The sequence below is a fragment of the Mastigoproctus giganteus genome, chromosome 4 (genome assembly GCF_048544385.1).
Source record: "Mastigoproctus giganteus isolate SK-2022 chromosome 4, ASM4854438v1, whole genome shotgun sequence".
NCBI lineage: Eukaryota > Metazoa > Arthropoda > Arachnida > Uropygi > Thelyphonidae > Mastigoproctus > Mastigoproctus giganteus.
In genome coordinates, this window is record NC_143578.1 from 227,317,966 (window position 1) to 227,336,010 (window position 18,045).

The 18,045-nt window shown below is 35.1% G+C and overlaps 1 protein-coding gene across 1 annotated transcript in view; it reads left to right on the forward strand.

The window, feature by feature from the left end:
- LOC150087455 (uncharacterized) overlaps positions 1–18,045 on the forward strand; it is a 136,497-nt gene that overhangs the window by 69,921 nt on the left and 48,531 nt on the right. Inside the window, exons 12-15 of the mRNA XM_090372493.1 lie at positions 2,301–2,369; positions 7,477–7,576; positions 10,662–10,817; positions 17,320–17,345. Of these exons, the coding sequence (XP_090228619.1) occupies positions 2,301–2,369; positions 7,477–7,576; positions 10,662–10,817; positions 17,320–17,345 (351 nt within the window). The remainder of the gene's footprint in view (positions 1–2,300; positions 2,370–7,476; positions 7,577–10,661; positions 10,818–17,319; positions 17,346–18,045) is intronic.

The following is an 18,045-nucleotide window of genomic DNA, read 5'->3' on the forward strand; positions in this document are numbered from 1 at the left end:
TTCCTTAATTTGAATTTTTGCCACCTTAGGTTCGTAATCTGAACAAATAGAATAATCCCTTCAGAATTCAGTGTGCTCAACCCATTCAAGGACTTATACACCTAAATCAGATCACCGCACAGGTGCCTAGTCTCCAGCCACTGCAATTTGCAGAACTTAAGCCTCTCTTGGTAAGAGGATCCCTTCATTCCCCTCACCAATCTTGTTGCCCTTCTCTGTACACGCTCAAGCAAATCTACATGCTTCCTAAAATGAGGCCTCCAGACCTGTACCAGTACTCAAGGCATGGCCTGATCATTGCCTTATACAGAGGGACAATCACCTCCTTTTCTCTGCTAGCAAAATTCCTATATATCATTGACAAAACCCCATGACCAGCCCGGGCAACCTATCTGCATTGAAAAGAAAACTTCATATTACACAATTACTCCCAGGTCTTTTTCATTTTCTGCTACCTTAAATGTAGTACCACACAGTTGGTACGTTTATCTGCAGTTACTTCTACCCGTACTTTGCTTTTGTCAAGTTTAAACTTCAGTTGCCACTTCTCAGCCCATCTGCCCAAATTTTCTAGATCCTATTGCAGTATTGCACTGCCATTACTGTCATTAACAACCTCGCCAACCTTTGTATCATCTGCAAACTTAAACACTAAGCTTGGTATACCTTCATCAATATCATTCATAAATATACAAAACAACAGTGGATCCAACACCGAACCCTGTGGGACTCCACTAATAACATTAGTCCACGAAGAGCAGCACCCATTGAATACCATCCTTTTATCCATTGCAGCAACTTACCCTTAATACCATTCTGCTCCAATTTGTATAGTCTTCCATGCGCAACAGTGTCTAAAGCTTTCCTGAAATCCAAGTATATGATATCAAAATTATTTTTTGCATCCAGTTCCTTTGTAATCACTCATAGTATCCAATGAAATTTGTCAGACAAGACTTTCCCTTAACAAACCCATGCTGTGTCTGAATTATTGCTGCAGTCTTGTCTAGATGATCCTGCAATGCATCTTTAACCAGTGACTCCATTATTTGACCCGGAACAGAAGTTAAACTAACTGGTCTGTAATTACCGGTGTCACCCTTCGATTCCCCTTTGTGAATTGGGGATACATTTGCACATCTCCAGTCCGTGGGGATCTCCCCTGAGTCCAAGGATGCTCTCATAATTATGGCTAAGATTTTACTTACTTCCTTTGCCGCCTCCTTTAATATAACAGATCTCATCCACCCCAGGTGCCTTTCTTATGTTTAACTTTAACAATTTCTCCTCCACTTTGCTCTCAGTTATTAGAAAATCATTAAGCACCCTGCTACAATTTGATAACCTTCTGGCATTTTCCTGTCTGTTAATAGGACAACTAGAAGAACAAGTTTAAAAGCTCTTGCATTCTCATCAAAATAGCCAACCATTTATTGATTCTTTTCATTAATCATAGGTATACAGATATTCCATAATTTTCAGACTGTTCAGTCAGTTGTTCAGCAGTTGTATTAGTGCATCATATTATGCTGTTGTATTATGTCTGTACAACAGTGTCTGCATGGTCCAATTTGCATGTGCTGGCTGAAAACCAAAAATAACTCACAGGGGAAAGAAACCCTTCTCATTCCACCTGAGATCAGCTAACTACAGCCTTATTTGAAGAGGACTTCAGAAATTTCTCCTACTCATAGGTGGGAATTAAACACAGGCTTCTCCAAACAAGATAAAAGTATGTATCCTCCATGATAGTATAGTGGTTTTGCCACTATACTGTCATGGAGGATTTACAAAATATGTACCTGCATTGTTAAAATCCTCAAATCCACTTATGCTTTGTTTATTTATAAATTTATTTTGCAAATTGTGAATATCTGTATTCATAATTTGCACAATTTCAGTTGTTTACCTTTAGAGTTTTAGGAACATATGTGACTTAGACCATATTGCCACTGTGTATTATGTCTATACAAGTATATATTCACAGGTCAGTTTGCATGTGGGCTGAAAAACACAGAATAACTGCCGAGTAGCTAGGTAGTTGAGTTATCTCTGCCTATGACACTAACTGCAACTTTGATTCATGAGGACTTCAGAAATTCCTCCAGTCATAAACAGGAATTAAACCCAGATCTCTCCAAACAAGTGATAAGTGGAAAAACCAGTATACTGTCACAGAGGATTTGCAAGATGTGAACTTGACTAAATTATTTGTTGTTATTTTAGTTATACTTGTAAATGACTGAAAATATACATTATTAAGACTTCCAAATCCATTCGTGCTTACTTTTTATTTATAGATAGTCTCAAAACTAGGTGGAATCTTGGTTGATGATGTCACTGTTTGTACCCACCTGATCACAGATAAGGTAAGCTAATTTTATTCATAAAAATGCAAAATAGCAGCATAATTATTGCAGATAAAAAATATGTACAGTCGGTCCTCGTATAACACGTGTTTACATTACACGAATTCGATCATACACGATTTATAAATAGGAGAACGTTATCTTATATAACACGAACCAAATTCGCTTATGCACGATTTGCCTTTGTGTTTACAAGAAATGGCAGTCAAATGCGGAATCACCCCAACTGAACGCAACACGATAGGAATGAAGAAGATTCTGAAATTGTATTTGTGTTTTATATCAGTGAAGGGGAAACACATTTCCCCATAATAACGTCAAAACCCACACAATTCCAGCTATCGATAATTTGCAATTGCAATTAGATCGAGTTTATGACCAGTTTATAACAGATTCCACTAGCAGAAACCCTAGTAACCCCCAGAAATGTGCTTTAGTAAAATGTGAGGCGTTAATAGTGTACCTCGGCCTTTACGGTGTTGTTTATTCAGTTGCTACACCCGCGCAGCTTTGTTTATGTGCCTCCTCGTTTTGTAATTGTGCTTTAAAAATGAGTAAAATACTTAAAAGGTGTGAAAAGGAAGCGTCCTGGCGAAGACACTGCAGATTCAGAGGGAAAAAAAAAAAAAAACAATATCGATAAACAGAGGTGGACTGGGTCAAAAATTCTTACCCTGGAAAATTTATAGTGGCCTCATACTACGGTTTATGGCCAAAATCACACCGGCCTCCGGCCCACCGGGATTTCCCGGATAAGGCTTATGGCCAGTCCGCCTCTGTCGATAGAGAAAAAATATGAAATTGTGAAACGCTTTGAGCGAAATGAAAGACCATGTGATATTGCACGTGCTACAGACCTAAATGAGGCAACGCCGAGAATTACAAAGAATGCGGAGAAAATAAAAACAACTTTCATAGCGGGAACAACTCAAAGTGTAATTAAAATCCATTAGATTAAGACACAAGAATTGGAAGAGATGGAACGGCTGTCTTTTCTATTTGTTTTTCGATTTTCTATCTGTTTGGATAGAAAATCAAACAAAAAACAAGTTTGCTTACGATAGAAGCAAAAGCATTAGCAATATTTTATTACGTAATAGTCGTAATAAAATACGTAAGCATTTTATTACGACTTACATATTATAATTTATACTTACGTATTATAAAATACGTAAGTATTTTATTACGACTATTTTATTTAATATAATAAATTTTTTACGAATAAAATACGTATTTTATTCGTAAAAAATACTTTTTTAGTATTAAAAAATACTAAAAATACTTTATTATAATATAATAAAGTATTTTTACTTTATAATAAAAATAAAAAATAAAATAATAAAATAATAAATATTTTTTATTATTTATTATATTATAATAATAAAAAATATATTATTTTTTATTACGTATTTTAATCGTTATAAAATACGTAAGTATTTTATGACGATTAAAATTACCTGATTATTTATTGTGTTTGGTAATGTTTTGGTTCCAAATGTGTGTTCAATCTTGGGTGGTCGGCACCTAACCCCACTTTTCCCATAGGGCCTGTTGTTTATATTGCACGATTTTGCATTGCACGAGGGTTTCTAGGAACACAACTATCGTGCTATACGAGGACAGACTGTATATACAGTTGAACTCGTTTATAATGAGCCCGCTTACAATGAGTTCCCCGATACAATGAGTAAACTGAGATATTTTGTTTGGTCTCATTTAAAAACACAGCATTCAGTTCAGTTATAACGAGGGAACATACCACCATGTACAGCAAACCAAGTGCTTCTTGTCATCCTTTACAAACAAGAAGAAAGTTCTTACTTGTCCTTCAAAAGAAAGTTTATAAAATTGCCTGTGAAATCCGCTGTCTAGAACAATCACCGTCAAAGCTGTGAATGCTTCTAAGCTCTCTAGAGGTCTGCTTTTACCTACTCTGCAGCAGCTAGCTATTGGTCAGTGGCAAACCAATCAGTGAGCTGTAAAACACACTCCGCTCCTTTTCCCTTGACCAATCTCTGGCTGATACCAAATTGATAAAAGCAGATCTCCGGAGAGCTTAGATGCATTTGCTGCTTTGACATTTTGGATAGAGGATTTCACAGAAAATTTTATAAACTGTCCTTCTAAGGACAAACACTATTCTCACTTCTAAAGGACTGTAAGAGGAACTTGGTTTCAATCTTGGGGCCCAAAAATGTCGAAGAGGAAAGCATATCGGTGAAGGAAAAAGCGAAATTATTGAATAACTGCAGACTGGTTAGAAGAACATAAAGCTATGCAAGAAGTACGGACTTTCTTCGTCTACTGTTTCAACACTGGAAAATTCGAGACGCAATGTTGAAGGCCTGCAGTGACAACGTAACAAATGCAAAGAGACTCAAGAAATGGGACAAAGATGTCGTTGATCAAGCTCTGCTTGAAATGATCCCTCAATTCCCAATGTTGGGAATATGCGCTGGACTCAAGATGAACATCCTGACCTTTGGCTTTAAGATGTAAACTTGCAATGGGGGAAATCCCCTGTTCCGTCAGACAACTAACACACAGAAATGCAGGTTTACCCATAAGTAGGCCAATCTTAAATGCTAAAGCAGAAGAATTTGCACAGCTTTTCAACTATGCAGGATTTTGTTGGTGTTTCAAATGGGTGGCTTGATTGTTTTAAGAATTGGCATAAAAGTTGCTATGGCAAAATCAGTGGAGAAACATCTGCAGTGGACATGGAGGTAACGTCTAAGTGGATGACCGACATGTGGCTGCTTCACAAGGCTACAGTGACGATGACATCTACAATATGGATGAAGCTGGAATTTTCTATAATGTCACTCCTGACCAGACTTTGAAATTCCAAGGCAAAAAATGCATCTGGGACAGATAAAAGGAGGCTTCTAGTGATTGGAAAGTCTGCCAAACCAAACTGCTTCAAGAATGTGAAGCAACTTCCAGTGGCTTATATGTCGAACAGAAAAGCTTGAATGACTTCAGAAATTTTCACAGATTACCTCAAGAAGTGGGACAAAGATTTTCGTACAGAAAAACACAAAATTATATTTGTTGTAGATAACTGTCCTACACATCCACAGAAAGTCGACAATCTAAGTCACATAATGCTCATTTTTTTTTTGCCTCCAAACGCTATAGCAGTGCTACAACCAGTGGATCAAGGTGTGATCAGAAGTTTCAAAGCTCATATTTGTAGCAATTTGGTCCTTTTGCTCATTGATAAAATAGACAAGGGAACTGGTATGAAAATCTCAATTATCGATGCTATACGCTTTATGAGCGATGCATGGGAATGTGTTCCACAAAGTTGCATTCAAAACTGTTTCAAGAAGGCTGGATTTCAGTCAAAAATAACTCACATAATGTTATTTAACGTTACCAGTGAGGAAGATCACATTCTGTTATCTGAGTGGTTGCAAAAAAGGAGCCCAGAGTGTTTGAATCAACTTCGAAACATCGACAGTTGGGAGCATGTAGATGATGATGTCGTAACTTGGGGAGCTCTTACAACAGAAGACATCTTAGAAACTATCCGAGTAGCAGGTGAAGAAAGTGAAGCAGGTGAAGAAAGTGAAAGAAAAAATGGCAAGAAGTAAGGCCTCTGTTTCTGACATGAAATATACGCAGCATATATAATAAAAATTATATATATATTAGTGAGCTTATTCTTCATCTCTTTCTCACCTGCTTTTTGCGTTATTCTTCATCTCCTGATTCTTCAATTCATTAGTTTTAAAATATAATGTATTCATTTGGTGTGCTTCATCTAATATTCATTCATAGTTCTCTCAGGCAAAAATAGTAAAATTTTGTTACCTTGGTTCTTGTCAGAGTATTATTTTCAAATATATTTATAATTTACAGTTCCCTCAATTTAATTCTGTTCAGTTGGTAATCATTTCTTCTTTCTCGTTTCATGCAAGACATAATGTAGGCCATGATTGAAACAGTTCATTTTGATTCAAAGTCATCAAAATACAATTGGTTCAGTGATCACAAGTATGATGGCTTTCCCCTAAGGAAGCTTGATATGGCTAACTGTTTTTTCCTCTTTTTCTTTTCTTTTCCATATGATTTATTTAATTTAACCCTTCAACATTGGTGTGCAAGAGTCTTTCAGGGCTTTACATATTTCTAGCAGTTTTTAACTGCCTTGAAATAGTTTGTTTATTATAATTAACCCATTTTAATTAGGGAAAAAGTTTTTAATTCATTAGGCCTTTTCATAATATCCTATAGTCTATAATGGTTTACAGTCAGTTTGGTTTTGTTTTGTTTTCCCTGGGCAACCATTAAACAGATCTCTTTGGCAGAAGTCATTATTTGTGATATTCTTGGATTGGCAAATTATGCTAGTATATTATAATTAGTTATATAGATAGCTAATTTTGCCTTTTTTCAGTGGGGCCATTATGTTATAAACAACAACTGATACTATTACTCAAAAAGGAAAGTCGTTCTCTGTGTGGTTTCATCAGTATGTTTTGAAACATGCCATTTTCTATCCAGTGCTCATGGATAGAAATAAATCGTATATTTAAAAGGGAACCTGCTTACATTTACTTTCTTTTAGAGCAATGGTCTCAAACTCAAATTGCATGCGGGCTGAATGCACGATCTGAAAGCAGCTGACAGGCCGGAATTTTTTTTTTAACAAAATGAGAGTGAATATAAGCACCGTATAATACATAACTGAAATGTATTCGTGGGCCGGATGCGGCCTGTGGGCTACCAGTTTGAGACCACTGTTTTAGAGTATGTGCATCCACTGAAGCATATAGTAGTTTTTTAGACAAATAGGTCGAATATAAAATAAGCTCTATATATGGAAAAAATAAACCTGAATTATAAATTATGCTGGATACCATGATATCATTCCTATGGAATCCTGCACATTCTTACTTTTCTTAAGATGTATTTAAAGAGATGTATATTTTTAATAGACATCTCTTTCTTTTTTTTTTTTTTTTTTTTGTTAGATGCTGATTTATTCATTTTTGCAATAATGTGGTTTTTTTTTTTTTTTTTTTTTTTCTTATTTTCCCTATTAATTTATATTATTCTCTAAAATGTATAAGAATTGTATGTTCTGTTTACGTTTCAGTTTCGGAGAACAGCCAAAACTTTATGCTGCATTGCAAAAGGAACACCTATTATTAGTACCAGGTGGCTACATGAGTGCAACTCAGCCTTTACTTTTATTGGTTTGTATTGATAACGTATGTATATGAAATATAAAATTTCATTTTAAAAATGGTAGCATAATTTAAGAGAGAAAATGTATAATAAATTTAATATAAAAAAATTACAGTACTTTTGCTTGAAATATTTCATCATTCAAATTTCTAGATTAAAATAAATTCCTAGGAATCCCCCGGTCCAGGTTTAAATTGATGTTTCTCTGTAAAGAGTCCATAGGAAACTATTTACTGTTTTTTTTTTGCTGTTTTTTTATTTATTTATTTTTTATTTTTTTTTTTTTTTTCAAGGTTTTGTAGGAAATTATTTCTATTTGAGCAGCACACATGATGGAAAAAATAATCATTAAGTAAAGTACAAAAATAATCATTTTTATTTTTAATAAAGTTATTTTGCATGTGTTAATATAGGATTTCTTTATTCCATGACTATATGGAATTGTATTGCTAGGGAACTGCAGTTCAGTCTTTTGTAGTGAGGAGATTCAAATTAAAATAATTTAAATTCATAACATAGAAACTACTTAGAATAATTATGATAATAAATTGAGATGCTGTACAGAGTGAAGAAAATACCTTGTTTAATCACACACACAAAATCTCACATTATATAATTAAAGAGGGATATCATGAAGGAATATCCCTTCATATTAAAGGGCATGTTCTTTAAGTATGAAACAAACTAAAAAAAAAAAAACTTATACTTTTATGTTTAAAACTACAAAATAAATAAATAATCCATACCACCATTAAAACACTTGCATAAATTTTAAATATTAACCCGGCAGTGGTGGCAGAGCACCTAACAGGTGCTCCTCAAAAATAGCATTCCTGTGTTAAGCCCCTCGACGTGGACACCTGTACGTGGTGAGGGGACCTCCTAGTGATTCTGCTGGTTTTCCAGATTAGCATCACTGGGATCTAACGCCCATACCTTGGTTCCAGGGTTACATCATTGGAATCCGGCGTGTGCAGCTGTGATCCGTGGAATTCGGAAAGGAGAATCCTGGTGGTTGAGGGGTCCAGCCTTAATACACCAATTTGCGTTTACCCATGAAAACGCGATTCTTTTGCGTTTACCCATCATTTTTGCAATTTCTAAACAAAAAAAAAAAAAAAAAAAAAAATTGTCCTTTTGCTTTGTAATGGAACACAACAATCGACACGACGCACTAAAACAAACTAAACATTTAATCTCTCTCTTCTTTTTTTTTTTTGAGCCACGGGTGTGAAGACAGTTGGGATTGCAAAATAATAGGTGCACTAATCTCTCAATGATGACTTATAATGCCGCTTGTCGCTTATTTACGACTTGAAAAATATTTGTTTATACCTATTCTAGTTATTACTTGAATCTTTTTATTTCTGGTTGATTTTTTTTTTAATTTGGAGTCTTGAAGTGCCCCGATTAATCGAGAGTCTGCTGTAATAATAATTCAAGATAATGAATTTTGAGTTTCTCAAAGAACATCTTTTATGTGCAAACTGAGACCCAAAAACATTTTATTTCTGCATATCCACTGTACAGCTCATTGATTCCTCCAGTCAGTGCATGGCAACAAACAGTATCTATTTATATTGTAGCTACTTCAGCTACAATATAAATAGATAGCCTATATAGTATACAGGGTGTTTCAAAAGTGATGGTCAATAATTTAAAGGTGAACTATACAGACTACAATATGCAAAAAAAGCCTAATAAACATTGGTCCTTAAGTGAATCGTTTTCGAGATATTGCACACTTCTAGTTGGGATCCACCACTGACTTGTTTGTTTTTGGTTAGGTTATGCTCATTCTCTCTCTTTCCCCTTTCTCAATGCTCTGAGACATAGCAGGCATACTAGTACTTGTCAAAGGATAGTTGGGCGCCTCCGTAGCCAGGTGGGCAGGAGCAGCAGTGCGTAGCACACGCTTCTTGATTAGACCGGGGTTCGAGCCTGTGCCCACCAAATACGGAGGATGTGGAAAGGTCAGGGAATGACCACCGCATATCTCCAGAGCAATATGGCCTTAGTTGCTAATGCTCCTAAAAAAAAAAAAACCAAAACCAGTCAAAGGATAGTCAACATGGAAAGAGGTTACAGCAACGAAAAGTATGCGGACATGCATTTCATGTGTTGTAAAGCCAACGGCAGTGCACTCGGGGCTGCATGTTTGTACCAAGAAACATTTCCCTGCTGAAGGCAGCCCAAAAGGTGCACATTCCTCAGGGTACACAATGCCTTAGAGAACATGGGCGCTTCGCACATGGAATACAAGCAGGTAGGCCCAGAAGCATAACACCTGATGTTGATAAAAGGGTGTTAGAAAGAATAGAACAAAATCCAGGAATTTCGACAAGGAGGGTTGCTCTGCAAGAGCATGTACTGTTATAGCAGTGTGTGTATATAGTACCATATCCAGCAATACAGACTACCCTCCCAGAGTGCTCCCATAGTCAGTGGCGGATCTTAACAGAAAATGTGCATTATCTTAAAAACGGTTCATTTGCGCCCCAATGTTCACTGGGACTTCTTTGCTTATTTTAGTTTGTACTTTTCACCTTTAAATTATTGACCATCATTTTTGAAACACCCTGTATATGAAAAAAAATAGTTGCTGGATTTCTGTTTATCTTATTTTAATGAAATTTTGAATGATTTGACAAATCTTTTTAAAAGAGTTAAAATTTAATGAAGATCCATCCAATTCTTCAGCTGCAGTATAAATAATATTATTATATATTGTTGCCAGGTTTCTGTTTGTCCAATTTTGATAAAATTTTCGACAGCTTAAATCCTTCTAAAAAACCCAAATTTAAAATTTCATGAAAATCTTTTGTCCACTGAGAGTCATGTTTTTATGTGCAGACAAACAGAAATGGTAAAGACAACAGACACATTTAAAATTTTGAGTCATATAATAATATTATAATGGAAAATAATAAAAATTATTTCAGAGTTATTTTCATAAGAATTAATTCTAAGTTTTTAGACAGAATTATTTCCATTATTATTTTCTCTTCAGTTATGTTCACCTAGATGACTTACATAATTTCCTGATCATTATGTGAATAAATAACTTCAGTTCTTTCCTGTTTATTCACTCAGATCACACTACATTTCTAATCAGGGATAAAAGTGCTGAAAAACAGTACAAATTTAGTCTTGAGGAAACGTTGAAATTATCAGTATGTGATCCACTTCTAAAGGGTTGGAGCATACATGTGACATCAAGTGTAGTTCCTGGACCTGAACAGATGAAAGGTTAGTGTGTGGCTGTTCGGTTAAATATTTTAAATTAACTGGTTGAAGTTAAATGGGTTTATGGCTAAAGCCTTGTGTTACAAGAGCTGTATAATGTCATTGTATACAAAAGACATAGCCCCATTCTGTATATAGTATTGAGAAACCAAGTTTACTATTTAGTTCATTGATCTCCTATTGTGGATGCACTAAGTAGCAAACTTAGTTTTCTCAACACACCACTTACAGAATGAGGCTATACCTTTCATGAACAATGACATTATGTAGCCCTTGTAGCATAATGCTTTAGCCGTAAACCCATTTTACTTAATTTTATTTACTTCACCTTCTCATATCCTAATTTCAGAAAAGGGTATTATGGCAGGTTAAGGCTCTACATAGACATCTATTAATTGGGCAGATCGTAGTGGGAGGGCAAATACATTAGAATCATGGAATACCTTGAAAGCAATACCCACAGAAGCCGTGGACACACACAAACACATAGACAAATATATTAGATAAGTGTATGAGTAGTATATATGGTATACATATAGAAGTGTGTGTGTGTATATATATATATATATATATACACACACACACACACACCATATAACATTAAGAAAATATAGTATGAGGAGAATGTCGTGATGGATGAATATGGAGCTGGCCAGCCTAATAGAGCAGAAAAAGACAGCTTGGGAAAGTTAGAGTGATGAAAAGTACTGTAGCCTGCAACAGCTACGGGTTGATCTGTAATAGTACCACAGATAAGGTTAGGGAAGCCAAGGCTGAGTATGAGAAAGCACTGGCTAAGAGTGCAAAGAATGGAGACAGAGTTTTTCATTAGCATTAGTAGAGGCATACGATGCAAGAAAGCAATCTTATGCAGCATCAGCCAAAATAAAACCTCCCATTTCGCCCCTCCATTCGTTTCAATTGCCTGTCCAGCTCAGCCTTAAATTTATTTAGGCTATCAACTTCCACAACAAAAGATGGAAGTCTGTTCCACCAGTCAACTACCTGCTGGCTAAAGGCAAATTTCTGCACATCTATTCTACAACTGTCTTTCCTCAATTTGAATCTATGCCCCCTCAAGCCCTTAATCTGAGTAAGAAGAAGAAGAAGAAGAATCCCATCAGCATTTAGCTTGCTCAACCCATTCAAGGCCTTAAACACCTTAATCAGATCACCTCAAAGATGCCTACTCTCCAGGTGCTGCAATTTGCAGAACTTAAGCCTTTCTTGGTAAGAGCATCCCTTTGTTCCCCTCACCAATCTTGTTGCTCATGTATGTGAATAGAAAGAAGAAGAAAACAAATCAGATCGGACCCTTTTGCACTGGATGTGGGAAATTCTTAGATAACCTAGCTGATGTTGCTGATGAATTAAATAGGTACTTTGCATCAGTCTTTATTGACAAAAGACCCTTTATGCTGAGGAGAGGCTGTACGAGTAAGGCTGAGTCATATGAAGTTAGTGATTTTGAAATTACAGATGACTGAAATTAGTGATTTTGAAATTACAGATGAGTTCTCCAAGATGATGGAGATCTCATCTGAAAAAAGACATTGAGCTTCTTGAAAGGGTCCAAAGAAGGGCAACTCGCATGGTGAGATTGGCAAAAGGGCAACTATATGAAGAAAAACTTTGATTATGTGGGCCAGTAACCCCCCCCCCCCGTAAAAGTTTTTATCAGCCTCCAAGAACCATTCTTGATGGCTGCAATGACAGCGTCGTCATCCATGAAGTTTCTCCATGAAGGCTATCCTTTGTGTAGGGCCCAAAGAGGTGAAGGTCTGATGATACAAAGTGAGGATAGCACAGGGGGGTGTAGCAGTGCAGTCCAGCTGAATTCTGCAATGGTGTTCCTTATCAGGATGTTAGTATAAGGTCTGACATTCTTGTGTTGAGGGAGAAAGTTTCCTTTCTTTTCTGACCTCGCTCTTGCAATTTCTGTCTTCAGCTTCTTCAGTATCTCCACATAACAAGCGGAATGGATCGTGTTTCCCCTTTTCAGGAAATCCACAAAGATTACCCTTCTCTTATCAAAAAAAAAAAAAAAAAAAAAACTTGGCCATCCACTGATTTTTCCAGTGGATGGCCATGCTTCTTTATTGGCAAATCCTTGTCTTTGCCACTGATTACTCTTGATTCCAGTTCATGATGCTGTCAGGAAACCTGAAACAATTTTTTGCACCTCAGATTGTCCAAACTTGTTTTATCTGCAAAAAGCCTCTAAGGTTGGGGTTATACATACCACAAGTTTAAACAAATACACCAACTGTTTAAATAAACTGATTTAATGATAAAATAATACTGAATAATATACTGAAATAATACAATAAAAATTGTAAAATAATTTACCAAAAACTGATTTACTTTAAAACAAATAAAAATGAATCGATGCATTTAAAATACATTAAAAATTATAAATTTAAAAGTGATAAAACACCATTAAAAATTTATAATTTTTAATGTATTTTAAATTCATCAATTCATTTTTATTTGTTTTAAAGTAAATCAGTTTTTGGTAAATTATTTTACAGTTTTTATCAAACTTGTTTTCACTGTGTTAAATCCTATTCCTACTCTCTCACACACATTTCCAATCAGATTATCCCCATAATTTACCAAAAACTGATTTACTTTAAAACAAATAAAAATGAATTGATGAATTTAAAATACATTAAAAATTATAAATTTTTAATGGTGTTTTATCACTTTTAAATTTATAATTTTTAATGTATTTTAAATGCATCGATTCATTTTTATTTGTTTTAAAGTAAATCAGTTTTTGGTAAATTATTTTACAGTTTTTATCAAACTTGTTTTCACTGTGTTAAATCCTATTCCTACTCTCTCACACACATTTCCAATCAGATTATCCCCTCTCTCCTCATTTTCTGCCTTTGCTGCAGTATGAGAGCAGCCTAACCTCTGACCTTTGCATGTGCTTCATGGCACTAGCACTGTCAGTGTCATGCCTAACCCACCACCTTGACTCTGGTAGGTTAAGCATGACTGTGATGTTCCTGTTAACATCCTTCAATTGTTAGTGAATCTCAGTGGGTATTCTCTGCATCCAGAAACTCAATAACACTGCTGCTTCATACATGAAATGTCACTGTCACCTTCCATTTTCACAGACAGTCACAACCCTGCCACCTGATTTGCAGTAAAACTTACAGTATATTGGCAGTATTAGCCAACTTAGATTTTCACATTGTTTTGCATGCAACATCATTCAAGTGGTTAAAAAAAAAAAATTGGAAGCATTAGTTTCAGAGTGGCTTTCATATTTCTCATTTAAATTTCTTTAATAATTGCATTTGTTATATATTTCCAAAAGAATGTTAGAAATATAAATCATATTATTATCACTTTTGTGATTTAATCTTTTTTATAAAAAAAAAAAAAAAGTTTAAAAAATAAAACTTCAAATTCTTTAAATTTATCATAGTTAATGACATGTAAGTTCACATGTAAGTTCATCGGCGAAGACAGGATATTAGAGCTGGAAAAGGAATTAGAAAATATGAATTGGAATATCATCGGTTTGGCTGAAACAAGAAGAAGAAATGAATCACTTATAAGTTTATCAAGTGGAAATCTGCTGTACACCAATGGAAACAGTGAAAGGAGTGAAGGTGGAGTTGGGTTTCTGGTCCATAAAGATTTTAAAAACAACATTTTGGAATTCAAAAGTACATCACCAAGGGTGTCAAGACTAATACTCAAGATTTCTAAGAGGTACAAGCTAAAGATTATAATGATTTATGCACCAACATCAAGCCATGATGATGAAGAGGTTGAAGAAATGTACACCGAAATTGAGTCTTCTAGATGAGCAGATAACCCACTACACTATTATTATGGGGGACTTCAATGCTAAGGTTGGAAAAAGACAAAACAGCGCAGAAAGGGGAACTATAGGAAATTTTGGAATTGGTGAAAGAAATGAAAGAGGTGAAAGACTTGTGGAATTTGCAGAATCTCAAGGACTGTCAGTAATGAACAATTTTTTCAAGAAAAGGGTGAACAGAAAGTGGACATGGAAGAGTCCAAATGGATTAACTACTAATGAAATCGACTTCATCCTCACTAACAGAAGATATATTGTGAATGATGTTACCGTCCTGAATAAGGTAAATTTTGGAAGTGATCACAGAATGGTAAGATGTACACTTGATATAGATGTAGGAAAGGAAAGGAAAAAACTGACTCGAGTAAATAATACAAAGGTCTTTGAGATAACAGAAGAGGAGATAAAGCGGTATGTACTGGAACTTAAAAACAAGTTTGAGCTTCTGCAGACTGCTCAGGACCAAGATATCGACGAGGAATATTACAACTTTCTGAAAGCGATAAAGCCCAAGAAACCTATAAGGAAAAAGAAATCCAAAGAAGAAAAAATTAGCCAAGAAACACTTGTCATGATGAACCGAAGACAACAAATGGAAAGCAAGAAAAACACTGACAGGGAGAAAATTGAGTATACTGAGTTATGCAAAGCCATTAAAAAGAGACTCAGAGAGGACATAAGAAGATTTAACACAAGAAAAGTAGAACAAGCATTAAGGGAAAACAAAGGATTTAAATCAACAGCCATGAGCAGTAATACAGAAAGACAAATGATACTGAAACTGAAGAATAGCGATGGTGTACTTATAAACAGCAGAGAAGGCATAATTCAAATAGCAGAAGACTACTATAGAGAAGTATACAAGGAGCAGGGGAATGATGCCAGCAGTGGGGAAGATGGATTGCAAAGTAGCAACACATACGACATACCCGATATTCTTCCTGATGAGGTAGAACATGCATTGAAGAAAATGAATCAGAAAGCCCCGGGGGAAGATGAAGTTACTGTAGAGTTGTTAAAATTGGGAGGAAGAGACATAACACAAAAACTAGCAAGGCTCTCAAAGTGCATTAGAAAAGGTGTGAGCCTAAGCAGTGGAATAATGCAATCAGTTTTGCTGCATAAGAAAGGAGATAAATCAAAAATTGGAAATTATAGACCAATTAGCTTGTTATCCCACATCTACAAGTTGTTCACAGGGGTCATTACTAACATATTAGAAAGAATACTTGATGAGAATCAACCGAAAGAGCAAGCTGGCTTTAGGACAGGATTCTCAACTATGGATCACCTTCATGTAATATCACAGCCAATGGAGAAAGCAAATGAATATAAAACACCATTATGCCTGGCATTTGTGGATTATGAAAAGGCATTTGACTCCATACAGCATAAGGCAATGTTTCAGGCACTGGAAAGACAAGGCATAGATACCCCCATATATTATGATTTTGAAGAAAATATATGAGAGTGCTACCTCCTTTATTAGACTAGACAAAGGCAGTAGGAAATTTAAAATTGAGAAAGGAGTTCGACAAGGAGACACAATATCTCCAAAGCTGTTTACTGCTGCCCTTGAGGAAGCTTTCAGATTAGACTGGTCACAGAAAGGAGTCAATGTGAACGGAGAGTACCTAAACCATTTACGATTTGCAGATGACATTGTGGTCATAAGCCATGATCCCAAAGAATTAGAGGAAAATCTTAATCAGTTATGCACAGTTAGTAAGGATTTTGGACTAAAGATGAATATGGCTAAAACAAAAGTAATGATGAACAAGTATGCCACAGAAAGGGAAATAATGATTGAAGGAGCAGTAATTGAAAAGGTGGAGTCATATACTTATCTGGGACAAGTTATTAGCTGTAATAATGATAAATGGCTGGAAGTCAAGAGAAGAATAAATTTTGGATGGATAGCATTCAGGAAATATAGTCACATACTGAAGAGCAATATCCCAATTTGTCTGAAACGTAAAATAATGAACCAATGTATACTCCCCACCATGACTTATGGAAGTGAAACTTGGGCACTCACCAAAAGAATGGAAGAGAAGCTGAGAACTACACAGCGAAGAATGGAACGAATTATATTGAGAATCAGACTGTTAGATAAGAAGAGAAACACATAGATTAGGTAGCAAACCCAAGTAAAGGACATTCTTATCAAAACTAAAGAACTAAAATGGTCTTGGGCAGAACACATAGCTCGAAGACATGATGGCAGATGGACTAAGAAAATAACAGAATGGTATCCAAGAAGAGCTAGAAGAAAACCTGGAAGACAAAGGCGGAGATGGATAGATGAAATTAATGAGTTTGTGGGTAGTAAATGGATGGCCAGTGCTCAAAACAGAAGGAACTGGAAAGTTGCTGGAGAGGCCTTCACCCTTCAGACATCTTTTCTTTTTTGTAATATGAAAATTGATTTATTTAATAATTTAAAAAAAAGTTTTTAGTAGTGGTAGCAAAATGATGGTGCAAGAAAGCATCAATTTATGAAGCTTATTTAAAATTGATTTATATGGCATCCTAAGAAAATTGTTTTCAAATGTTACAGGTGTTGAAATTTTTTTCATAAATATAGAATTTACTTTGTATAATTAGATCTTAACATGGAAAAGTGAGTATGAAAACCTTATGTATTTTATTTTTCAGAAATTATTCAGTGTGCTGGCGGAAAGGTATGGGTTTGAATTCCTGTGTTTTTTGTTTATTTTTTTCTTTATCTGGAAGAATATGAAAATTTAATACCTATGAACTAAACAAATTTAAAGTTTACTTCAAAAATAAAATTAATTTTCTTCAGAAATCTCAGAGATTTTTCAACAAAGAGAAATATATATATATATATATATATAGAGGGTGTTTCAAAATTATGTATACACACTTTAAAAATTTATATTTAATGAACAGTATATACAAATGTAAATATTTTTTTTGATACTTTGAAGACAAAAAACTAATTTTTTTTTTACAACAATAAAACTTTAATTGTTCAAAATGCCCTCCATCAGCATTAATGCATGAGCAGAATCTATCTTCAACAGATCTACATACTGAAATGCACAAATCAGGTGAAATGTTTTCTGCTTCTTGTTGAATTTTCAACCACAATTCTTCCAATGTTTGCAGGTTGTGACTGTAAACCCGATTTTCAAGTATCCCCAAGCAAAAAAATCTAAAGGGGTGAGACCTGATGACCTTGGAGGATGTTCAAAATCACCCGCTCAGTGACCTATCCATTGATCATCTTCCTGTATTTCATGCACTAATCGATGTATAAATAACTTAAAGTTTAATTCAATTGTATGGTTTAAACCTAACTCTTGTGAACACATCTTGTCGATTTTCTTGGAGTGCACAAGATTGAATTTCTTACAG